General features: G+C 43.7%; 1 protein-coding gene across 2 annotated transcripts; it reads left to right on the forward strand.

Annotated features, from left to right (window-relative positions):
- Positions 1-6,114: 6,114 nt before the first annotated feature.
- On the forward strand, positions 6,115-20,755 carry LOC134353848 (zinc finger protein 239-like). 2 transcript variants are annotated; one of them, XM_063062319.1, is made up of 2 exons: positions 6,115-6,178; positions 14,060-20,755. In XM_063062319.1, the coding sequence occupies exon 2, from the start codon at positions 14,583-14,585 to the stop codon at positions 15,438-15,440; it is 858 nt and encodes a 285-aa protein (XP_062918389.1). In that variant the 5' UTR covers positions 6,115-6,178; positions 14,060-14,582; the 3' UTR covers positions 15,441-20,755. The 2 variants fall into 2 exon arrangements, with proteins under 2 accessions (XP_062918389.1, XP_062918390.1); XM_063062320.1 differs by lacking the exon at positions 6,115-6,178 and adding an exon at positions 6,202-6,497.
- Positions 20,756-25,791: the final 5,036 nt, after the last annotated feature.

The raw sequence follows: 25,791 nt of genomic DNA on the forward strand, positions 1-25,791 counted from the left end.
GGTGGTGAGGATCTCTGATGATGGATGCTGCTTTCCTACAACAGTGTTTCATGTAGATGTGCTCAATGGTTGGGAGGACTTTATCCGTGATGTACTGGGTGGAATCCACTACCTTTTGTAGGATTTTCTGTTTAAATGCATTGGTGTTTCCATACCAGGCCATGTTGCAACCAGTCAGCACACTCTCCACTACACATCTATAGAAGTTTGTCAAAGTTTTAAATGCCATGCCAAATCTCTTCAGTTTCCTATGGAAGTTGAGGCCATGCTCTTGCCGCAATTGCACTTAAGTGCTGAATCCATGACAGATCCTCAAATAGTAACACACGGGAATTTAAAGTTGCTAACCCCCTCCACCTCTGATCTTCTGATGATTACTGGCTCATGGACCTCTGGTTTCCCTCTCCCTGAAGTCTACTATCAATCCCCTGGTCTTATTGACATTGAGTGAGAGGTTGTTGTTATTACACCACTCAGCCAAATTTTCAATCTCCCTCCTGTATGCTGATTCATCACCATTGGCTCACAACAATGGTGTCATCACCAAACTTGAAAATGACATTGGAGCAGTGCTAAGCCACACAGTCATAGGTGTAAAGTGAGTAGGGCGGGGGGCTAAACACATATCCCTGTGGTGCACCTGTGCTAATAGAGGTCATGGAGGAAATGTTGTTGCCAATCTGAAATGACTGGGGTCTACAAGTGAGGAAATCCAGGATTCAATTGCACAAAGGTTATTGAGACCAAGGTCTTGGAGTGTATTGATTAGATTTGAGGCAATGATAGTATTGAGTGCTGAGCTGTAGTCAATAAAGAGCATCCTGATGTATGCATCTTTGCTGTCCAGATGTTCCAGGGTTGAATGAAAAATGAATGAAATGGCATCTGCTGTGGACCTGTTGTGCCAGTAGGCAAATGGAAGTGGATCCAAGTCACCTCTGAGGCAGGAACTGATATCATCACCAGCCTCTCAAACTCATTACTGTGGGTGTAAGTGCAACTGGGTGATAATCATTGAGGCTGGTCACCACACTCTTGTTGGCCACTGGTAATAATTGAAGCCTGCTGGAGACAAGTGGGTACCACCAAAGTGAGAGGTTAAAGATCTCAGCCCGTTGGTCAGCACAGGTCTTTAGTAGGTGGCCAGGTACCCCGACTGGCCCGGATGCTTTCCTTGGATTCACCCTCCTGAAGGCAACCTGCACATCAGCTTCAGATACTGAGATCAAATGATCTTTGGCAATTGTGGGCTATGTTCCTTCTAAACTGTGCACGTGTGTGCGTGCACACACGTTTTTCAACCAGCGCAAAAAGGAAATTGATGTGCTCACAAAAGGTTAGTTACCTAAAATAATGTAGTAATTAATAATTATACTTACTGACAATAATCTTTCAGTTAAATGTTTCTGTTAACTAGTTAGTCGTTTTTTCAAATACCACAATTCACGTCACTAATTTATGTCACCTCACCTTTCCTGTTCCGGTTTGTACAGCTGCATCACGGCGGCAGCCATCTTTGGTGGACAGTGTTCATATTGTAAAGTTTACAAAGATCTGTTTCAAATCATGTAGATAGTTTACTATGTTTTTATTGAAAAAGATCAGTCAAATGACCCTGTGGTACTGATACTGTCACAAGAAATTGATAAACATCACATACAAAGTAGCTTTGCAGGTTTTAAGGGATGTCTTTGATGAACTGGCTGCACTATGCAAGATTCTGCAAAAGAGTGGCCTGACACCAATTGATTCACTTCATTTTGCGCAAGGCAAAATTAACAAGATAAGAAAGCTGTATCTGGGAGACAATGTTTTGTGGAGTGACAAAGTTAAAGTTTTGCTAAGCCAACAACATGAAGAAAACATCACAGCAGATGCAAGTTTGCTGTTGACTTTTATAAATAGTCTTTGTGTTCATTTAGAAGAAAGGTTTCCTGAAGATGAGGTACAAGAATGGTCAGCTTTTGATTTCTCCACAACTGCAGATTGTGACTTCACATTTGGCGATGAACAAGTTAATGCCTTATGTCTAAAATATCATGATTTTCCAGCTGAAAATACTGTAATAGTTAGACAGTTTAATGATTTCAAATTTTCCGTGCAAGAAAAAAATTAATCCAAACTGATTTCAAACTTTGCTCAAATGGTGGCATTTGTACTTCAAGATGAACAGTTTTGCAAGCTTGCACAGTTGATGGACATTGGGGGAACCTTTCTTGCGTCTAGTGCGGACTGTGAGCGAGGTTTTAGCCTACTGAATCAACTCAAAAACAAGCTGAGAAACCGTTTAGGTGAATGTCATTTGGATATATATGTTAATGAGAATCAAAAGCTATCAATTGGATGGAAGTTCTTTTAGTCTAGATAGAGTTTACAAAGAATGGGTAAACGCCAAAGACAGGAGAGAGAAAAAATAACTGAGCCACTTAAATATGTACGTTATTTTGTTGTTATTCTGTGCAGTTTTATGTCAAATACTTTGTAAACCCACATAAACTGTGCCATGTGTGCATTCAGTCTGCACATATTTTTATCACAAGAAAAAATTTGCACAACGTAAGATTTTTGCGCACACTGACTACTAAAAATTAGGGGGAACTTTGGTTGTGGGGGTTCATTATGGTTTCTCCATGTTCTGACAGTCAAAGCGAGTATAGGAGGTTTTGATGTCACCTGGAAGCAAAGCCCTGCTGCCTCCCATATTACTTGATTAAACTTTGTAAATTAAGGTGATAGCATTCACGCCCTGCCATAGCTGTCGAGCATCCTTCGTTGTTTCAAGTTTGGTCCAGAATCTCCACTTTGCCTGTGAGATGGCTTTCCAGAGATCACACCTGCACCACTTTAGCTTTTTTGTCTCCAGACTTGAATGCCTCTGATCATCGTCACCGAGGAGGGCATTCGAAGGGCCCTCCTGAAGATAAATCCAAGGAAGGCGATGGGCCCAGATGGTGTCCCAGGACGGGTTCTCCGGGCCTGTGCAAGCGAGCTAGCTGGAGTGTTTGCTGACATCTTCAGCTGCTCCTTGCTTCAGTCTAAGATCCCCTCGTGTTTTAAGAAGGCAACGATAACCCCAGTGCTGAAGAAGAGCAAGGTGGCATGCCTGAATGACTATCGACCTGTGGCTCTGACATCAATTGCTATGAAATGCTTCGAGAGATTGGTTATGGCACACATCAACCACAGCCTACCAGTCAACCTCGACGCTTTGCAATTCGCCTACTGGAGCAACAGCTCAACGGCAGATGCCATCTCCCAGACCCTACATTCCTCCTTAGAACACCTGGAGAATATAGATGCATACGTAAGGCTCCTTTTCATTGACTACAGCTCTGCCTTTAATACCATCATTCCAAGTAAACTGATTCCTAAGCTCCAGAACCTCGGCCTTAGCACTCAGATCTGCAGCTGGATCTTCAACTTCCTCACAGACAGGACCCAGGATGTAAAAATAGGGGACAAGCTCTCCTCTACAATCACTCTGAGTACCGGTACCCCACAAGGCTGTGTACTCAGCCCCCTGCTGTACTCACTGTACACCCATGATTGTGTAGCCAAGTTTCCATCAAACTCAATATATAAGTTTGCTGATGACACAACAATTGTAGGCCGTATATCGGATAATGATGAGTTTGAGTACAGAGAGGAAATTAAGAACCTGGTGGCATGGTGCGAAGACAATAACCTATCCCTCAACGTCAGCAAGACAAAGGAATTGGTTGTTGACTTCAGAAGGAGTAGCGGACCGCACAACCCAATTTACATCGGTCGTGCACAAGTGGAACAGGTCAAAAGCTTTAAGTTCCTTGGGGTCAATAGCACAAATGACCTGACTTGCTCCAACCGAGCAGAGTTCACTGCCAAGAAGGCCCACCAGTGCCTTTACTTCCTGAGAAAACTAAAGAGATTTGGCCTGTCCCCTAAAACCCTCACTAATTTTTATAGATGCACCGTAGAAAGTATTCTTCTAGGGTGCATCACAACCTGGTATAGAAGTTGTCCTGTCCAAGACTGAAAGAAGCTGCAGAAGATCATGAACATGGCGCAGCACATCACACAAACCAATCTTCCGTCCGTGGACTCACTTTACACCGCACGCTCTCGGAGCAGTGCTGCCAGGATAATCAAGGACACGACCCACCCAGCCACACACTTTTCGCCCCTCTTCCCTCTGGAAGAAGGTTCAGGAACTTGAAGACTCATACGGCCAGATTTGGGAACAGCTTCTTTCCAACTGTGATAAGACTGCCGAACGGATCATGACCTGGATCTGGGCCGTACCCTCCAAATATCCGGACCTGCCTCTCGGTTTTTTTTTGCACTACCTTACTACCCATTTTTCTATTTTCTATTTATGATTCATAATTAAAATTTTTAATATTTGCTAAATTTAACTATTTTTAATATTAATATTTGTAATCCAGGGAGTGTGAAGCGCAGAATCAAATATCGCAGTGATAATTGTACATTCTAGTACCAATTGTCTGGCGACAATAAAGTATAAAGTATAATAAAGTATACAGTATTTGGCCCTCAGCAAATTTTGGATCTCACGGTTCATCCAAGGCTTCTGATTGAGGAAGTCCCTGGATGGCTTAGTGGGGTCACACTTACCTACAGCTTTTTCATAAAGTCTATTACAACCATAGTGTATTCAATCACATCTCCAGATGAGTACTTGAACTTGCCAGTCTACAGATTTAAAACAGTCCTGTAATTATTCCTCTGACTCCTGCAACTAGTTTTTCATTGTTCTAGTGCCTGGAGTCTTGATTTTTATCCTCTGCTATAGCTAAGAAGCAGGACCTCAATCTTGGGGTTGCTGCCTGTGCAACACAACAGTGAGTATAGAAATAGAATGAGGTAGTGGATGAGTGTATTGGGGAGGGTTTAAACTAGATTTGCAGGGGTATCGGGAACCAAAGTGAATCGGAAGAAGATGGTGGTTGGCGCACAAGTAGAGACAGCTTGTCGGGTGTTTATGAGGAAGGATAATGTTGATGTTAATGTTAATGTTAACCCCCCCCCCAGTTTCACCTGTCACCTTGTGTTTCTTACTCCCTTACCCTACCTTCTAATTCTGACTTCTCATCTTTTTTTTTCCAGTGCTGAAAAAGGGTCTCAGCCTGAAACATCGACTATATTTTTTTCCATAGGCCTGCTGAGTTCCTCCAGCATTTTGCGTGCGTAACCTACCAACTGATATGTCTTTGGACTGTGGGAGGAAACTGGAGCACCAGGAGGAAACCCACGTCAGAACGTAGAACGTAGAAACTCCTTACAGGCATGACAGGAATTTAACCCTGGCTGTTGGTACTATACAGCATTGTGCAAACCAGCACACTGCCATGCCGCCCCTGACTTTAAGACCATAAAACATAGGAGCAGAATTAGGCCATTTAGCCTATCGAGTCTGATCCACCATTCCTTCACAGCTGATCTTGGATTTCACCCAACCTGCCTTGTCACCATATCCTTTGATGTCCTGACCCAACAGGAAATAAACAACTTCCACCTTAAAGATACACAGACTTGGCCTCTACCACAGTCTGCGGCAGAGCATTCCACAGATTCACTACTCTCTGGGTAGAAAAGGTCCTTCTTCACTCTGTTCTAAAGGGTTGCCTCTCAGTGTTGAGACTGTTCCCTTTAGTTCTGGATTCCCCACCAGAGGAAACATCTTCTCCACATCCACCCTAGCTAGTCCTTTCAACATTCGGTAGTTTTTAATGAGATACCCCCACATTCTTCTAAATTTCGATGAGTTCAGGCCCAAAGCTGCCAAACGCTCCTCATATGTTAACCCCTTCATTCTCGGAATGATCCTCGTGAACCTCCTCTGGTCTCTCTCCAATGACAACACATCCTTTCTGAGATATGGGGGGGCCACAACTTTTGACAGCTATCACACCGCCTGCCTCTTGCCATTAAGTATATTGTTTGTGGGTGCTTGCTGCGTTAAAGTAGGTCCTGAGTTTTTAGCATGAAAACACTGATTGCGATTGTTTTTGAGACGTGGCGGCCAACCTCGCCTGCCCACACTTGCTCCGGCGCCTTGGATACCCAGAAATCTCCGCGACCTGCCGTCCGTGACACAGCGCAGGCGCAGGGGGACACGGTTTTCCCGAACACTGCGCATGCGACTAATGTACGACAGGGTGTAGAGGATCGGCAGCAGGTAGGAGCTGGGCTCCGTGTCTGCACCGCCACTGCGGGACAATTGTTATGAGCTCTGGAATCACTGTTGCCTTGCATCCTGGGATATTCCCTGTCCCTTCCCTTTTTCTCCCCCCCCACGATACGTACTCGGGCCCGGGAGAGCTGTCTGCTGTTGGGGGTGGGGTCATTTCTGTGGTGCATGCGCATCGCCGTGACCGTGATGGACGGTTCTCGTTCAGAATCACAATCGGGTTTAATATCACCAGCATACGTCGTGAAATGTGTTACTTCTGCAGCAGCAGTACAATGTAATACTGTAATTCAGTTTTTATCACTGTGTAAGTACGTATATTTTTGCATCTGTATTTACTCAGGCATACAGGATACAGAGTCTATAGAAGTGAGGCAAAGAGACATTAACTTCACGGACCTTGTACGGATAACAGAGGAGATGTTTGCTGCAAATCATTGTGGATAAATCGCAAGGGCCTGGCAAGGTGTTCCCTCAGGCACTACGAGAGGCAAGTTTAGAAATTGCCTGGGTCCCCGCAGAGATATTAGCAACCGGAGAGATACCAGAGGATTGGAGGATAGCCAATGTACTGCTGTTTGAAAAAGGGTCTAAACAGAAATCAGGAAATTATAGACCAGTGAGTCTGACATCAGTTGTGGGAAAGTTATTGGAAGGTACTCTATGTGACTGGATATAGATGTATTTCAGTAGATGGACTGATTAAGGATAGGCAGCATAACTTGGTGTGTGGTAGGTGACGGCTAACCAATTTTACAGAGTTTTTCAAGGACGTTACCAGGAAAGTGGGTGACGGCGAGGCAGTAGATGTTGTCCACATGAACTTTGGCAAGGCCTTAATTTACAAGGTCCTGCTTTGTGGAAGAAGCCAGAGAGTGGTACTAGAGGGTTGCCTCTGTAATTGGAGTCCTGTGACTAGTGGTATTCTGCAGGGATCGGTGCTGGTTCCTTTGTTGTTTGTCATCCATATCAATGATGATGTGGTTAACTGGATCAGCAAATTTGCAGATGACTCCAAGACTGGAAGTGAGGAAGGCTGTTGTGGCCTGCGGAGGGATCTACATCAGCTGGAAAAATGGCAGATGGAATTTAATGCAGACAAGTGTGAGGTTTTGTACTTTGGCAGGACCAACCAGGTCCTATATAGTCTTATACAGTGACTGGTAGGGCACTGAGGGGTGTGGCAGAACAAAGGGATCTGGGAATATAGGTCCATAATTCGTTGGGAGTGGCGTCACGGCTAGACACACAGGTAGTCGTAAAGAAAGCTTTCGCCACACTGACCTTCATAAATCAATGTTTTGAGTATAGGAGATGGGATGAGATGTTATGCTGAAGTTGTAAAAGAAGTTGGTGAGCTCTAATTTGGAACATTGTGTGCATTTCTGGTCACCTACCTACAGGAAAGATGTCAATAAGGTTGAAAGAGTGCAGTGAAAGTTTACAAGGATGTTGTTGGGTCTTGAGTTTCTAAGGAAGATCAAATAGGTTATGACAGTAATCTTTTAGGATTAGGACACATAGAGGGGTAATTACAGCCAAGGTGCAGGACACAGGAAACAGGGTGACAGGCAGGAAAGGGAAAGGCATGAAGGACCACTTTGAACATCCCCCTCAACAACAATTTGGATACTGTCGTGGGGGTTGACCTAACACAGGAAAATCACAGTGGTTGGGTCTCTGATACCTAGTCTGCCTCTGTGACTCAGAAGGGAAGGGGGAAGATGAGAAACGCTTGGTGATGGGGGATTTGTGAGTTACGGGAACGGACAGGAGGTTCTGTGGGCAACAACAAGATTCCTGGGTGGTACGTTGCCAGGGTCTGAGATATCTCAGATCGAGTCCTCAGCATTCCCAAGTGAGAGGCTGAACAGCCAGAAGTCGTGGTCCGTGTAGGTACCAATGACATAGGTAGGATGAGTGATGAGTGATGAGGTTCTGCATGGGGAGTTAGGTGCTAAATTAAAGGGCAGGACCTCTAGGGTTGTAATCTCAGGATTGCTACCCATGCCATGTGCTAGTGAGGCCAGAACTATGGAGATTATACAGTTTAACATGTGGCTAAAGAGTTGGTGTAGGATAGTGGACAAAGATTTTTGGATCTTTGGGCTCTCTTCCAGGTAAGTTGGGACTTATAAAGAAGGGATGACTTGCACCTGAACTGAAGGGAGACTAATATCCTTGTAAATGCTGCAGGGTGGGGTTTAAACTAGAGTTACAGGGGGATGGGAACCGGAGAGCCAGAACAGTTCGTGGAGAGATTGTGGAGGCAGATGTTGCTAAGACCTCAGACAAAGTTAGGAATGAAAAGATTGAGCATGGTTCACCTAGTGTCTTGATGCGTTTATTTCAATGCATTGTATTGTAGGAAAGGCGGATGATAGTGCTGAAGGTGAGGTAGCTGGTTCACAAACAGGCAATGTGTAGTGAGTAGAGGCTGTTGATAGGGCAAAATTGCAGTCAACAGAACAAGTTGCAGCATACCAGGTGGACAAAATCAAAGGGTGAAGGTGTTGTATCTGAATGTGCACAGTATATGGAAAAAGGTAAATGAACTTGTAGCACAGTTGCAAATTGCAGGTATGATGCCGTAGGCATCATTGAATCATGGCTGAAAGAAGATTATAGTTGGGAGATTTATGTCCAAGGATACAAATTGTATCAAAAGGATAGGCAGGAAGACAGAGGGATGGCTCTGTTGGTTTAAAAAAATGAAATCAAATTACAGTATTAGAAAGAGGTGACATTGGGTCGAAAGGTGTTAAATTATTGTAGATAGAGCTAAGGAACTGCAAAGGTAAAAAGATTCTGATGGGAGCAGTATACAGACCCCCAAACAGTAGTAAGGATGTGGCCTACAAATTACAATGCAAGATAGAAAATGCATGCCAAAAGGGGAATTTTTACAATCGTCATGGAGGACTTCAATATGCAAACAGATTGGGAAAATCAGATTAGTGCTGGATTTCAGGAGGGGAAGTTTCTGGAGTACCTGTGAGATGACTTTTTAGAGCAGCTTGTGGTTGAGCTCACTAGGGGATGAGCTATTCTGGATTGGGTTTAAAAACGCAAACACGAGGAATTCTGCAGATGCTGGAAATTCAAGCAACCCACATCAAAGTTGCTGGTGAATGCAGCAGGCCAGGCCGCATCTCTAGGAAGAGGTACAGTCAATGTTTCAGGCCGAGACTGTTCGTCAGGATGAACTGAAAGAAGAACTAGTAAGAGATTTGAAAGTGAGGGGGGAGGGGGAGATCCAAAATGATAGGAGAAGACAGGAGGGTGAGGGAGAAAGAAAAAGGGGAGGTGGGGAAAAACCCAGAGGATGGCCAAGGGGTATACTGAGAGGGACAGAGGGAGAAAAAGGAGAGAGAGAAGAAGAATGTGTATATAAATAAATAACGGATGGGGTACGAGGGGGACGTGGGGCATTAGCGGAAGTTTGAGAAGTCAATGTTCATGCCATCAGGTTGGAGGCTACCCAGACAGAATATAAGGTGTTGTTCCTCCAACCTGTTGTACAATGAACCAGAACTGATCAGAGAGCTTAAGGTAAAAGAACACTTGGTGATCATAATATGATCGATTTCACCCTGAAATTTGAGAAAGAGAGACTAAAGTCAGATGTATCAGTATTACAGTGGAGTAAAGAATTAGAGACGTGAGAGAAGTTGGCTAGAATTGATCAGAAAAGAACACTGGCAGGGATGACGACAGAGCAGCAATGGTTGGAATTTCTGGAAGCAAATTGGAAGGCACAGGATATATACATCACAAAGAGGAAGAAGTATTCTTGAGGAAAGAAGCATGGCTAATGAGAAGTCAAAGCCAAAGAGAGGGCATATAATAGAACAATATTAGTGGGAAGTTAGAGGATTTGGAAGCTTTTAAAGCCAACGGAAGGCAACTAAAATGTCGTTAGGAAGGAAAAGACGTAATAAGAAAGTAAGCTGGACAATAATATTAAGGAGGATACCAAAAGTTTCTTCAGATGCATAAAGTGTAAAAGAGAGGCAAGAGTGGATATCAGACTGCTGGAAAATGATGTTGGAGAGGTAGTAATGGGGGACAATGAAATAGCGGGCAAACTGAATAAGTATTTTGCTTTAGTATTCACTATGCAGGACACTAGCAGTATGGTGGAAGTTCCAGGATTCAGGGTTCATGAAGTGTATGAAGTTACCATATACCCCAGGATTCTGAAAGAGGTGGCTGAAGAGATAGTGGAGGCATTGGTAACGATGTTTCAAGAATCACTAGATTCTAGAATGGTTCTGAAAACTGGAAAATTGCAAATGTCATTTTATTCTTTAAGAAAGGAGAGAGGCAAATGAAAGGAAACCAGGCCAGTTAGTCTGACCTCAGTGGGAAGGAAGATGTTGGAGTCAAATATTAAGGATGACGTCTCGGTACTTGAAGGCACATGATAAAATAGGCTGTAGTCATCATAGATTTCTCAGGGGAAAATCTTGTCTGACAAGTCTGAAGAAATAACAAGCAAGATTGACAAAGGAGAATTGGTTGATATTGTATATTTGGATTTTCAGAAGGCCTTTGATGAGGTGCCACATATGCAGCTGCTTAACAAGCTAAGAGCCCATAGTATTACAGGAAAGATTCAGGTGTGGATAAAGCAGTGGCAGACTGGCAGGAGGCAAACAGTGGGAGCAAAGGGAGCCTTTTCTGGTTGGCTGCCGGTGACTACTGGTATTCCATAGGGGTCTGTTTTGGGGTTGATTCTTTTTACGTTATATGTCAATAATTTTAATGATAGAATTGATTGGTTTGTTGCAAAGTTTACAGACGAGATTAAGATGGGTGGAGGGGCAGGTAGTTTTGAGGAAGTAGGCTACAGAAGGACTTGGACAGTTAGGAGAATGTGCAAAAAAATGGCAGCTGGAATACAGTGTCGGGAAGTATATGGTCATGTGCTTTGGTAGAAGAAATGAAAAAGGGTTTACTATTTTCCAAAAGGAGAGAAAATATAAGAAAGTGAGATGCAAATAAACTTGGGAGTCCTTGTGCAGGATTCCCTAAAGGGAGTCTCTGGTGAGGAGGCAAATGCTATGTTAGCATTCATTTTGAGACTTTATAAAGCACTGATGAGGCCTCACTTGGAGTGTTCTGGGCAGTTTAGAGCCCCTTATCTGAAAAAGGATGTACTGAAACTGAAGAGGGTTTAAAGAAGGTTCAAGAAAATGATTCCAGGATTCAACAGCTTGTCACATGAAGAGAGTTTGATGGCTCTGGGCCTGTATCTCTAGAATTCAGAAGAATGAGGGGTGACCTCTTTGAAACACATCGGATGGTGAAAGGCCTCATAGAGTGGATGTGGACAGATATTGCCTGTGGTGGGAGAGTCTAAGACCAGAGGACACAGCCTCAGAATAGAGGGTCGTCCTTTTAGAATGGAGATGAGGAGGAATTTCTTTAGCTGGAGAGTAGTGAATCTGTGGAATTCGTTGCCACCATCAGCTGTGGAGGCCAAGTCTTTATGTATATTTAAGGCAGAGGTTGATATATTCTTGATTGGCCAAGGCATGAAAGGATATGGGGAGAAGGCAGGAGATTGGGGCTGAGAGGAAAATTGGATCAGCCATGATGAAATGGTGGCGGAGACTCTGGGCTGTGCTGTGCTATGACTCTATAAATAAGTAGTGCAAAAATAGTAGTGAGCTCACTTTCATAGGTTCAGTGTTAATTCAGAAATCGGATGGCAAAGGGGAAAAACCTGTTTCTGAATCGTTGAGTGTGTGCCTTCAGGCTTCTGTACCTCCTTCCTGATGGTAACCATGAGAAGAGGACATATCCTCAGTGATGGGGGTCCTTAAGGATGAATGCCACATTTTTGAAGCATCACTCCTTGAAGATGTCCTCGATGCTAGGGAGGCTAGTGCCCATGATGTAGCTGAGTAAGTTTACAACTTTCTGCAGCTTCTGTCAATCCTGTGCTGTAGCCCCCCCCGCCACCACCCCCATACCAGATGGTGATGCAGCCAGTTTGAATGCTTTCCACGGCACATTTGTAGAAATTTTCAAATGTCTTTGCTGACAACCAAATCTTTTCAAACTCCTCCTGAAATATATTCGTATTGGTCTTGAATCACTCAAGGCCATGTGAAGAGCCAATGGGATGGCATCTGCTGTCGATCTCTTGTGGCGAAAGGCAAGTTGCAGTGGGTCCTGGTCCTTGCTGAGACAGGAGTTAATTATAGCCATTACCAACCTCTCAAAGTATTCCATCACTGTAGATGTGAGTGCTACTGGACGATAATCATTAAAGCAGTTTATCCTGCTCTTTTTGGGCACCAGTGTGATTATTGTCCTTTTGATGCAGATGGGAACTTTTGACTATAACGATGAGCAATTGAAAATATCTTTGAACACACCTACCATTTGGTTGGTACAGGTTTTCAGAGCCCTGCCAGGTACTCCATTGGGGCCTCTGTCCTTGCTAGGGTTCACCCTCCTGAAAGACAGTCTGATGTCAGCCTCCGTGGGAATTTTTGGGTATAGTGACAATTCTAGTGCTTTCCCCAGCAGTCTGTAGAATGTGTTTGGAAGCGCAAGTGTAGGGAATGGAAGCAGATGGACTGTCTGTCAGACAGTGCCAAGCACCAGATATCTAAATCCAATGTTTAGGAACTTGGAACAAAAATATACTTCCGAGTTCATTTCAGATGAAGAGTCTACCTTGCAGTCAAGGAAAATGTCAGTTAGTGCTGGATGGAAAAACAGAACAAAATTCTTCCATGACATTTAGTTCTTGAGAAAATCACCTGTTTTAACTCTTTCTCTGGGCCTTTCTACCCGTTAGAACATGTTTTGTCCCATTCTCTCTGAGTACATATTGATATAAACACCTTTCTCCTGGGTAAGAAAAGTGGCACACTCCAAATCAAAATATGACTGTGCTCCCCTCCATGTTGTGATGTTAGCATTCATTTTGAGAGGTCTAGAATATAAAAGCTGAGGCTCTATAAAGCAGTGGTGAGGCCTCACTTGAAGTATTGTGAGCAGTTTTGGATCTTTACAAAGGAAATGCTGATGTTAGAGAGGATTCAAAGAAGGTTCATGAAAATGATTCTAGGACTGAATGATTTGTCATGTGAAAAGAGTTTGATATTCTGCACTCACTGGAATTCAGAAGAATGAGAATGGATCTCATTGAAACAGATCTAATGTTGAACGGCCTTGATAGAGTGCATGTGTGGAGGATATTCTCTGTGGTGGGAGAGACAACGACCAGAAGGCGTAGCCTCAAAATAGCAAGGTGTCTTGGAGATATGGAGATGAGGAGGAATTTCTTTAGGCAGACAGTGTTGAATTTATGGAATCCGTTGCCACAGGCAGCTGTGGAAGGCAAGTCAAGGGACAGAGATTGTTGATTCTTCACTAGTCAAAGCATGAAAGGATACGGAGAGAAGGCAGGAGATTGGGACTGAGAGGGAAATGGATCAGTCATGATGAAATGGCAGAGTAAACTCAGTGGGCCAAATGGCTTAATTCTGCTCCCATATCTTATGATCTTATCTTCATTGGCATTACCATCAATGAGTTCACCACTGTCAATCACCTTGGGTGGTGGGAGAGAAGGTCAGAGTAATTAGAAAGCCTCCAGGATAAGTCATGTAATATCATGTGCTCTTTGTAGCGCTGTGGGATATGACCAGAACTTGAAATAACACAAGTAGAGAGAGACAAATTGAGCCACATCACAGAATCCTTTTACAGGTGCGAAGCAGCAAAGAATTTGTGTACAGGAATCTCAAACTCAACGATACATCAGGTTTAATGTCTCTGTCCAGGTATTTAAGGAGTGACCAGATATTTCCTTTGTAACACCAATATATCTGTTGTTGATCCTAGGAGATGAAGAAGTGTCTCATCCCAGCTGGAAACATGCTTTGTGTCTGAAATGGAGTTTTCTCTTTGAACTCAGTGAGTCCACTGGAACCGGGGTGCTGAGAACACACCAGCATTTGCTGATCTGTTCTGCCTGTGGGAAGCAATTCATTCTGTCATCCAAGCTGGTTGTACAACAGAAAATTTACAGCAGTGAGAAGCTGTTCACTTGATCCATCTGTAGGAAGAAATTCACTCAGAGCTGACAGGCAGACACACCAGTGAGTTCACAAGGGACAGAGACTGTTCAATTGTTCCGTGTGTGGGAACAGATTCACTCAATAATCTGATCTGCTGATGCATGTGTGAGCTCTCACTGTGAAGAGGCTGTTCATCTGTTCAGACTGTGAGAAGTGATTCACTCAGTCATCCCATCCACAGACACACCAGTGAGTGCACAGAAGAGAGAGGCTGTTCACCAGCTCGGTCTGTGGGATTCAGTCAGTCATCCCACCCACAAACATACCAGTCATTTCATACTGGGGAGATGCTGTTTACCTGCTCTGACTGTGGGAAGGAATTCAATCGATCATCTGACCTACTGGCACACCAGTCAGTCCACACTGGGGAAAGACCATTCACCTGTTTAGACTGTGGGAAGGGATACACTCAGTCATCTCAACTGAAGGTACATCAGCGAGTTCACACTGGGGACAGGCCGTTTACCTGCGTAGACTGTGGGAAGAGATTCACTCGATCAACAGATGTACTGGTACACCAGCGAGTTCACACTGGGGAGAGGCCGTTCACCTGCTCAGACTGTGGGAAGAGATTCACTCAGTCATCCCAACTGAAGGTACATCAACGAGTTCATTCTGGGGAGAAACCGTTCACCTGCTCAGAGTGTGGGAAGGGATTCACTCAATTATCTCACTTACTGGTACACCAGTCAGTTCACACTGGGGAAAAACCATTCACCTGCTCACACTGTGGAAAGGGATTCACTCGATCATCTCACCTACAGGCACACCAGTCGATTCATACTGGGGAGAGACCATTCACCTGCTCTGACTGTGGGAAGGGATTCACTCAATCATCTGACCTACAGGCACACCAGTCAGTTCACACGGGGGAATGGCCATACACCTGTTCATACTGTGGGAAGGGTTTCACTAAGCCATCAAAGCTGAAGGTACATCAGCAAGTTCACACTGGAGAGAGGCCATTCACCTGCTCAGTCTGTGGGAAGGGATTCACTCAGTCATCTTCCCTACTAGCACACCAGCGAGTTCACACTGGGGAGAGGCCGTTCATTTGCTCGGACTGTGGGAAGGGATTCACTCAGTCATCTTCCCTACTGGCACATCAGCGAATTCACACTGGGAAGAGGCCATTTACCTGCTGAGGATGTAGGAGGGGATTCACTCAGTCATCTTAACTTAAGCTGCATTGGCGAGTACACACTGGAGAGATGCCATTCATCTGCTCAGACTGTGGGAAGGAATTCAAAGGTTCATTTCATTATCAGTGTATGTATCCAGTATACAGCTCCTGAGATTCATCTTGCTTACAAGACAAAAGAAAAACCATGGAAATCGTTGAAAGAGAAACATTGACCCCACCCCCCCACACAAAAAACCCCAACCCTTCCCTCACACAAAAACTAACAGATTGCCCATACTGAAAAACGGACACTAGAACGTCAAACTCCCAATCCCCTGCCTCTACATGGAAGATTGAAATACAGGCTAACCACATGAAAAGACAGGTTCCAGCTTTACAGGATTTGCCTTCCCGGGTGGAGTCTCGGAAGTTGGTGCCCAAGTTCATTGGACCCTTCAAGGTTCTCAAGAAAGTGAACCTGGTGGCTTACACCTTGCAGCTCCCTAAGACCCTCAAGATCAATCCCACATTTCGCATTTCCAAATTAAAACCTGTAAACACTAATCCTTTAGCCCCCACTACCGTCAGTCCTGCTACCACCAGGTTTGTCACTGAAGAACGGTTCCTCACTGTAAAAAGAATTCTGGATTCACGAACTGTTTGGAGTGTTCAGCAGCTCCTCATGGACTGGGACCGGAGGAGTGGTGCTGAGTTCCTGAGACAGACAGCTTGGATCCAGCTGTCATCGATGGCAATCAGCATAATCTCTAAGTAACCAAGGCCGTCAGGAGTCGACCATAGGGGAGGGGTTCCTGTAATGACATGCAACCAACTGCCCCAGCCTGCAGGGTTTAGATGCTCTAACTCTCAGAATGTGGATAACTGGCCCGCCCTGCTAATTGCTGGCCATGTTTTAGAAACATAGAAAACCTACAGCACAATACAGGCCCTTTGGCCCACAATGCTGTGCCGAACATGTACTTTCGAAATTACCTAGGGTTACCCATAGCCCTTTATTTTTCTAAGCTCCATGTACCTAGGTTTTGGTGCCAGGATTTTCAAATTTAAAGCATGAAGACATTGAGCTTATTGTTCGTCCAGGCAACTCATACCAGCAGTCTCGACCTTTAAACACTCCTATACCTATGGCTCCATGGCATTGGGCAACCAAACCCTGGAGACTTTTACATGTAGACTGCGCAGGCCTGCTGGATCGTCACTGGATGTGCTTTCTAATTGGATCAAGGCCAAAGCGCTGAAGATGTTGACCAGCCAGATGATGATAAACATTTTACGCACACTATTTTGTGTGCATGGAACCCCCAGTTCTGTGATAATAGTCCCATGTTTCCAAGTGAGGAGTTCAAAGTATTTTTACAAGACAGTGGAGTTCGATTGCAACATTCACCCTTTATCACCCATCATCAAATGGTATGGGTGAAAGAGCTGTTCAGATTGTGAAGCAGGGAGTACAAAGGTTTAATGGGGACATACACAACAGGATCAACTGGTTTTTGTTCGCGTACCGAATAACCCCTTGAACTACCACAGCTTTCTCTCCATCTGAGCTACTGATGCACTGCAGGTTGCATTTCCAATTAAATTTGTTGCACCTGGAAGTGGGAGACAGATGAAAGACAATGAAAGTACAGGACAATTCAAATAAGGAACATCAGTGGGAGATCCCATTTATCTTGACCCGAACCCTGAAAGCTGAAGGTGGATGAACGGAGAAATTGTGGTGAAAGAGGGTCAACAAGTTACTTCAACACTTCAGGATGGTAGTGTATACCATCAACATCTAAATCCCATCAGGAGACGACCAAGTGAATCCCTCATTCTAGGATGAGCAAGTGAACAAGACAGGTTAGCACTGCAGCCAACTGAAGCAGGATCCCCAGTTAAAAGCACTAGATCCGAACCAACACTCATTCCTGGGGCTTCTGGATTGTGCTGATCAGAACGGACCAGAATACTGATTGAATATTATCAAGCAGGTTTCGCCTGAAAAACTAACAGGTGGAGAGATGTCCAATCCACTGTTACCGGTCTGTCATATGATATAACAGGATCAGTCGATATTGTAGGCTTGTCCATCTAACAATTGATGTTTGACCTACTAATTCTGTGCGTGTTAGCGTGCTCATTGTTTCTGAGTGACAATTAGTCAAGCAGACCTATTTGGCTGCACTGGACATGAAACACGTTCTGTTCCAACCTCCAGGTTGATCCTTACTTGTAACAGTACTAAGCAGAATATTTATAGAAGGCATCATACCTATTGTCAGTCAGCTGGATGAGTGAGGAGTTCTTGTTAAGACATGCAGTGGGTCAGACTGTCCGGTCTGACCTGTCCAGAAGGTGAATGGCACTTGGAGTCCAACGGTAGATTACAGGATCACTGAGTGGAGTGTATTGACAAGTTAACCTCTCTGGTGGTAGATTCATCAATGATCAACACCTCAACCCACCACACATGTTATCGATATGGCCAGTGGTTTCTGGTCGGTACCACTGGTGCCTGAATGTCAATCATAATTGGCTTTTATAGTTGTTGGTCAACCACAGGGACTTCACAGCAGTCCTACTGTCTACCACGGCCTTGAGACAACACCTAAGGGGTTTTCCAGGCACTGATTAAACTATCATACAACATGTGGATGATATCCTGATTGCGTCTGAGACCGCAGATAGGCATGAACGTGATGTACTCTACCTACTCGATTTATCTGGCCTTCAAGGGACACAAAGCAAGTTTGGACAAGGCACATCTACAACAAGAAGACTTACTTGGAGGGAAAATTTCCCAAAGCAAACAGGAAGTCACTGAGGATCACGCAAAGGCTGTCATATCAGCAAAACCAATTGCAATACATCAGTCCAGCAACTTTGATCATTTCTGCGTTTATACAACTACAACAGCATGGGTTGATTCAGATACTGAACTTAGCCAACCCCTTACTAGTCTGCTGAAATGTAACAAGCAATCTGACAAGTGTGGATTGGAGCAGCAGTTTTCTGTCAAAGGTGTAATTGATGAGAGGGAGGCCTTTAAAAGTGAAATTTTGAGAGTACAAAGCTTCTATCTGTCTGGCTGACAACCACATCTGCACCAGGTTTTCAAAAGATATTGAGGCCCTGGTTAGGAAAAAAAAAAGAGGAGCATAATAGGTATAGACAGGTGAAACAAATGAGTTACTTATGGAGTATAAGAAATGCAAGAGAACATTTCAGAAAGAAATCAGGAGGGCTTAAAAAATTAAGGCATGAGGTTGCCATAGCAGACAAGGTGATGGAGAATCCTAAGAGATTCATTCTGTAGATATGTTAAGAGCAAAAGGATTGCAAGGGATAAAGCTAGTCCTTTGGAAGATCAGAATTATAATGTGTAGGGAACCAAATGAGATGGGGGGAGATTTAAATGGATTTTTTGCATCTGTATTTATTCAGGAGATGGGTACAGAACTACAGAAGTGAGGCAAAGTGGCATCGAGGTCATGGACCCTACGGAGATTACAAAGGAGGAGGTGTTTGCTTTCTTGAGGCAAATTAGGGTGGATAATTCACCAGGGCATGTGTAAGTGTTCCCAAGGACCCTATGGAAGGCAAGTGCAGAAATTGCAGGGGCTCTAGCAGAGATGTTTAAATCATCTTTAGTGTCCGTTGTGGTACTGGAGGATTGGAGGATAGCTAATGTTGTTCTGCTGTTTAATAAAGGCTCTAAAAATAAACCAGAAAGTTACTGTATAGGCCAGTGAAACTGACATTAATAATAGGAAAGTTATTGGAAGATATTCTAAGGGATCCAGTCTTTGAGTATTTGCATAGATAGGGACTAATTTCAGAGCTTTAAAAATCTGTGCTTCGTAGTCGTATTTTCAGAGCATGACAAGGGAGTTCAGAATTCATTAGCAGAGTCAAATAAAAGTAAGGCAGGGGCAAGCAAAGTTGCCATTATTGGAGTGCAGCAGTGTTGGAGTGGAGAGACTTTTGGCTTTGGCTGAACAGGCATGGGCGATGTAAGTATCTGGTCAGCTTTTTCTTGTTCATTCTTCATCTGTAAATGTATCGTTAGGGCAGTAAGAATGGCTCCAGGGGCTGAGTTATGTTCTTTGTGTGAGATGTGGGAATTCTCAGAGGTCTGGGAATAACCACATCTGCACCAGGTGGACCGAGCTGCAGCTCCTCAGAGAATGCATTAAAGAACTGGAGCTGCACCTTGATGACCTTGGGTCATACAGGAGACTGCAGAGGTGATATATAGGATCTACAGTGAGGAAGTCACTCCGAGGTTACAGGAGGCAGGTGAATAGGCGACCATCAGGAGAGGAAAGGGAAATAGGCAGCCCATACAGAGTGCCTCGCTTGCGCTTTTCTCAATAACTAGAATACAGTATTCGATACTGTTGGGAACAACCTACCAGTGGGGAGCCGCAGAGATTTTGGTGCTGTAGCTCAGAAGGGAATGAGGCAAAGGGCGAGTGTAGTGAAAATGGGAAATTCCATAGTTAAAGGAGTAGATCAGAGAGTCTGTGGATGCGATAGAGGGACCCAGATGGTGTGTTGCCTCCCAGGTGCCAGGGTCAGGGTTTGTGTACATGATATTCTAAAGGGGGAGAGTGAGCAGCCAGACAACTTGGTACATTTTGGTACTAATGGCATAGGAATGAAAAGAGAAGGGGCCCTAAAGAGGGAATTTAGAGAACTAGATAGAAAGCTGAAAAGCAGAACCTCCGGGTAACAGTCTCTGGATTGTCTATGCCATGCGCAATGATGACAAGAATAGGATGATTCGGCAGATGAATGAGTGGCTGAGGGACTGGTGCATGGGGTAGTGTTTCTGATTTATGGATCATTTGCATCTCTTCTGGGGAAGGTTTCACCCGTACAAACGTGTTGAGTTACACCCAAACCCGAGGGGGACCAATATCCCTCCAGGCAGATTTGCCAGAGCAGTTGTGGAGGGGTTAAACTAATTTATCAGGGGGTGGGGAATTGGAGTGATCGGGCTGAAGAGGTAGTGTATAGTGAGACTGTCGGGAAGGACTGGCAGATGATGGGGCAAAATTGAAGAGTCATGGAATACTACAGCACAGAAACAGGCCTTTCCGCTTACTTGTACCATATCCCCCCCCAACACCACTCCCATCCATGTACCATATCCCCCCAATACCACTTCCACCCATGTACCTCCCCCTAATACCACTCCCATCCATGTACCTCACCCTCAATACCACTCCCATCCATGTACCTCCCCCTCAATACCAACCCCATCCATGTACCTCCCCCTCAATACCACTCCCATCCATATACCTCCCCCTCAATACCACTCCCATCCATGTACCTCTCCCCAATACCACTCCCATCCATGTACCTATCCAAACTTCTCTGAAGCATTCAAATCACATACATCACTTCCGCTGGCAACTCATTCCAGACTCCACCATCTGAGTGAAGAAGTTTCCCTGCATGTTCCCCCTTAAATATTTCACCTTTCACTCTTAAAGGTCATGGGTTTCTGCTTAACCCATTACCTCTAGTTGTAGTATCACCCAACCTCCGTGGAAAAAGCCTGCTTGCATTTACCCAATCTATACCCCATCCACATAATTTTGTATACCTCTATAAAACATCCCCTCCAGTCTTCCAGGTTCGGGTGAAAAATACGTCTTTCTCCTCATTAGATCATACAATGTTCCACTTCTAATCTTGTTTCTTGATTTACATTTGATCAAATTCTTAAGACTGAACCCACGTTCGCTGTCAGCACTGGAAGCTTGAAAAGTTCCAGTGATGTCAATAAGATTTGTCAGTTATCCAATTCTTCGTTTCTAAGCAGTAGTTTAACATATCAATGAATGTCATAATTAATCCAGTCTTAACTTTCCCAGGAGTGAAAATTGGAAATCACAGTATTGCTGCGATATTTTTGAAATAACACTTACTTTGTAGTTTGTAATATTAGCTCAGTTTTTTTTTGACAGTTGTACAGCATTCTGTTTCACAAATTGAAAATTGGTAGTGTTTGCAATAGTAACAGGGTCAAAAGCTTGACTTCTGTTAGCTCATCAGGAAATTTATTATCCAACTGGTTACACACTCATGGAATGAACTGAATAATAGGCGCAGCCACGACGTAAGAACTTATGGGTGAAAGTAGATATTTCACATTGTCACTCCAATAAAGGGTATCATCAAGATACTGTGACTGTAACTTGTTAATTTTTGCTTTTGCAAACTGCAGTGTTTCAATTGTATTCAAACAGGTTTTCTAAAAGAATTTACAGATGCAAAAATATTATTAAGGACAGTTAATGCTAATAGTTTCAAAATTATGTTAACACTAGATGAAAGAAAATTCCAGCTGCATAGTAACAAAGGCCATGTGCACGGGAGAATTTCAGTTACTCTGCTCTCGTGCACCCATGCAGCTTGGTACCGTCTGCCTTCTTGATGTAGAATCATCAGCAGATTTCCTTCCACTGTTTCTGTGACATCAGCAGACTTGGACATCGCACATCTTGGCCCCTCCTCATGCTCATTATCCGGTGAACAGCTGTGCCCAAGAACCAGTTACCTGGGTACTCCAAAAGTTACCTCCTTCCAGTCTGAAAATGACCCACTTATTCCAGCTACACACAAAACACCGGAGGATTCGACGGTTGAGGTAGCATCTGTGGAGAGGAATAGATAATTGATAAAATCATTGTGTTGCCTTTGTTCATTGAGGAAATCACCTTTCTTCAACATTCTGTAGTTCTGATTCTCTGCCACTGAGACCATGTTTTTCTTCTATGTTCTCTGGGTACACAATAATGCACTGGGTAACAAGTGACTAGTATCATTCATACCATAAAAATGCCACAGTGACAATTTGCAATAAGAAAGCCTAATTGCCTACTCTCGAGGTTCAATGGCATTGCTGACTCTGAGTCAAATGCCAGAAGCAGCCGTGTACATACTGTGGGCTCTTAGTAGGTCTGTGGGACATGATCAGAACGTGAAGTTATACTAATGCAAAGAGATAAACTGGGCCAGTCACAGCTTGATGAAGGGCAGAAATGACCCATTCTGATACAGAGAGGAAGACAGATAATTTGATGTGGTGCCTGGATGCCTGATCTGTGTCCAGTTGGCACTGAGATGTTCTTCCTCCAAAGTGTGTTCAGTCTTGCTGTAACAGTGTGATGTCAGAGATCACCATAAGGAATAAAATTATCTTAGCTGAAATTTTGTCTTTCACCCATTGGCCTTCCTTCCAAGCTTTTTAGACCATAAGACGAAGGAGCAGAAGTCGGCCATTTGCTCAGCCATTTTATCATGAGTTGATCCATTCTCCCATTTAGTCCCTCTCCCCCGCCTTCTCACCATCACCTTTGATGCCCTGGCTGCTCAGATACCTATCAATTTCTGCCTTAAATACACCCAATGTCTTGGCCTCCACTGCTGCCCGTGGCAACAAATTCCATAGATTCACCACCCTCTGGCTAAAAAAATTTCTTCGCATTTCTGTTCTGAATGGGTGCCCTTCAATCCTTAAGTCATGCGCTCTCGTACTAGACTCCCCCATCATGGGAAACAACTTTGCCACATCCATTCTGTCCATGCCTTTCAACATTCAAAATGTTCCTATGAGGTCTCCCCTCATTCTTCTAAACTCAAAGAAATACAGTCCAAGAGTGGGGTAGAAAAGGCAAAGAATTTCTGTTTGGGAATCTAAAACGTAATGCACGTCAGTTCTGCTGTGTCTGTCAGCTCAACAGCACTTGAATGTGAAGGAGGAGATGGTTGAGAAGACAGCACATTAGTTGTAACATGTGGACATGCCCAATGTCTGACCTGATCAATGGCCGTAGAGTTGATCTTACTGAGCTGCCATTCACTGCTTCTCATTTTGGAAGGGATTCACCTGGCCTCTGCACCTGTAGACACACCAGCAAGTTCACACTGGAGAGTTGCCATTCATCTGCTCCGTGTGTGGGATAGAATTCATTCAATCACATGAGCCATCAGCCAGTTCACTCAGGTGAGCAGCTATACTTGGCTCATTTTGTATCTTTCTATTAGTATAGTACCAAGTGTGGGAAAAGATTCATTTAGTTAATTCACTTTGCGAGGATCCACAATATGTAGGTCAGCAAGGAAATTTACTCAGTCATCCCAGCTGCTGAAAGACCAGCAACTTCACATCAGGAAGTTCAGATAAGGTTTGAGACTATCATAGTGGCTGAATCCAGTTGGAAATTCCTGACGGACTGTTAATGTCAGATTCTGCAGATATTGCAGCAGCTCATCACACCCAGGGGAGAGTCCTGATCACTGAGCATTGGAGGGGTTTCTTCTGCTGATCTTAGACTTAAAACAGACTGGTGTTTAATATTGTGGATCTGTGACAATAAATCAGTTCTATTTCAAATCCTGTGGCTCAGCTGCAACATTGGTCTCTGTCAGGCCAATGTACAGTTGGAGAGACCACTCAGTTCAGATGGTACCTGCTTCTGCAGTGCTTTTAAATCCATCTCTGCTGTTCACCTCTCACTCACCCTATAATGTCTGGTTGCAACTGGTCACCAGTCTGTGAGTGAAGACGTTTACCTTCAATTTCCTCTGTGACACTGCAAACTGCAGAAGAAGATGAGCTTACTGGGGATTTGTCCTAAATATCCCTCGTTCCTCAGGGCTCTAAACCAAGAATGAATGTCATGGGCAGTTAAACTCTTTCTGCCCAGGTCTATTCAATATTTTGGGTCATTTTCACTGATTTCCAAGAGCTGTGCCTCACACAGCTGGGCTTTTGCAGTACAGCACTCTCTGAAGTATGGTGGGTAAATTTTCGATGGAATAGGGTCAGAAACAAAAGCGAAGTCAGCATAAATCAAGGCTTCGGTGCTCCAGGTGTGGCGGGGGCTAGAGTTTACGGGGAATAGGAGGAGGAAATCAGACCAGGAAGATGAGGCTACAGTTGAAAGATCAGAAACATTTGGAAACTGAGTGAAAAGAGGTTTATGTTTGAAAAATGTTGGATGAACTCAGTGACTCAGGCAGCATCTGTAGAGGGGAATAAATAGTTGACATTCATGCCTAGACTGTATTCCTCTGCTTAGATGCTGCCTGACGAGTCCCTGCAGCATTTTGTGTGTGTTGCTCCAGTTTCTTTGCATCTCCAGAATCTCTTGTTTTATTTATATCTGGATTTGTGAGTTAAACTTCGACGGCTGTTAACATGAGTTATATTGTTTGTGGGAGCCTGCTACGTTAAAGTAGTTCAGTTTTCTACATAAAAACATTGACTGCCTTTTAGGAATGTTGCTTTTAAGTGCTTGCCTTTAATGTCACCTTGCTTACCCCAAATCCCTTGTGCTAGTTGCCGCCGGTGATACAGCGCATGCGTACGAGACAAAGTGCGTTCCCGTAAATGGTGCATGCGCTGATTGGCAACAGACTGAAAAAGATCGGTACAGTAATAGGTAGGAATGTAAGTCCTTAGATAAAAAAGTAAAAAGCTTGTATCAAAAAAAACAAAGAAAATGGTTAAACTAGCAATGTGAGCAACTAGAAAGAATCCCTATTACTGATCCAAAAAGCGTACATCAACAAATCAAGAATATCACTGGTAAAAAGCTCCTCTGTTCTTCAGGTGGATGTTTAAAAGCAAAGGATGGTACCATTTTCATGGAAAAAGATGAGATTATGAACAGATGGACTGAGTATATTCAGGAATTGTTTGAAGACGATCGAGGCGAAAAACCAGAAATTAAGAACATTGAAGATCCAAGTATTTTAAAATCTGAAGTTCGTAATGCAATAAATAAGATGAAGAAAGGAAAGACACCAGGTCCTGATGAATTAGTAATAGAACAAATTGTCACCCATGATAATTTACATAGGACCATAAATTTAATGAGTCTTATCACTAAGATACTTCTAAGAATTTTGATGACGAGCTAAAAGTAAGATACAAGCTGAAATAGGTAAAGAACAATGTGGTTTTGTGAAAGACAGAGGTACAAGAAACGCGATATTGATGTTAAGGATACTATCAGAACGAACTTTTCAAGTGCAAAAGGGTTTCCTTGTTTTATCGACTACACAAAAGCATTTGATAAAGTGAAGCACAATTTAAGTTATTTGATATATTACAGGAAAATCTAGATCTAGATTCAAGAGACTTCCGCCTAATCAGAAATCTGTACTGGGAACAAAGTGCCGCTGTAAGAATAGATGGAGAAGTGAGTCAGTTTACGAAAATCAAGAGAGGCGTTAGACAAGGGTGTGTTTTCTCCCGATTTGTTTAATGTGTAAAAAAAAAGATATCTTGGGAATCAAAATTGGCGGTGAAAATATCAATAATTTCAGATATGCGGATGGCACTG

This window comes from Mobula hypostoma, chromosome 11, assembly GCF_963921235.1.
Source record: "Mobula hypostoma chromosome 11, sMobHyp1.1, whole genome shotgun sequence".
Lineage (NCBI taxonomy): Eukaryota > Metazoa > Chordata > Chondrichthyes > Myliobatiformes > Myliobatidae > Mobula > Mobula hypostoma.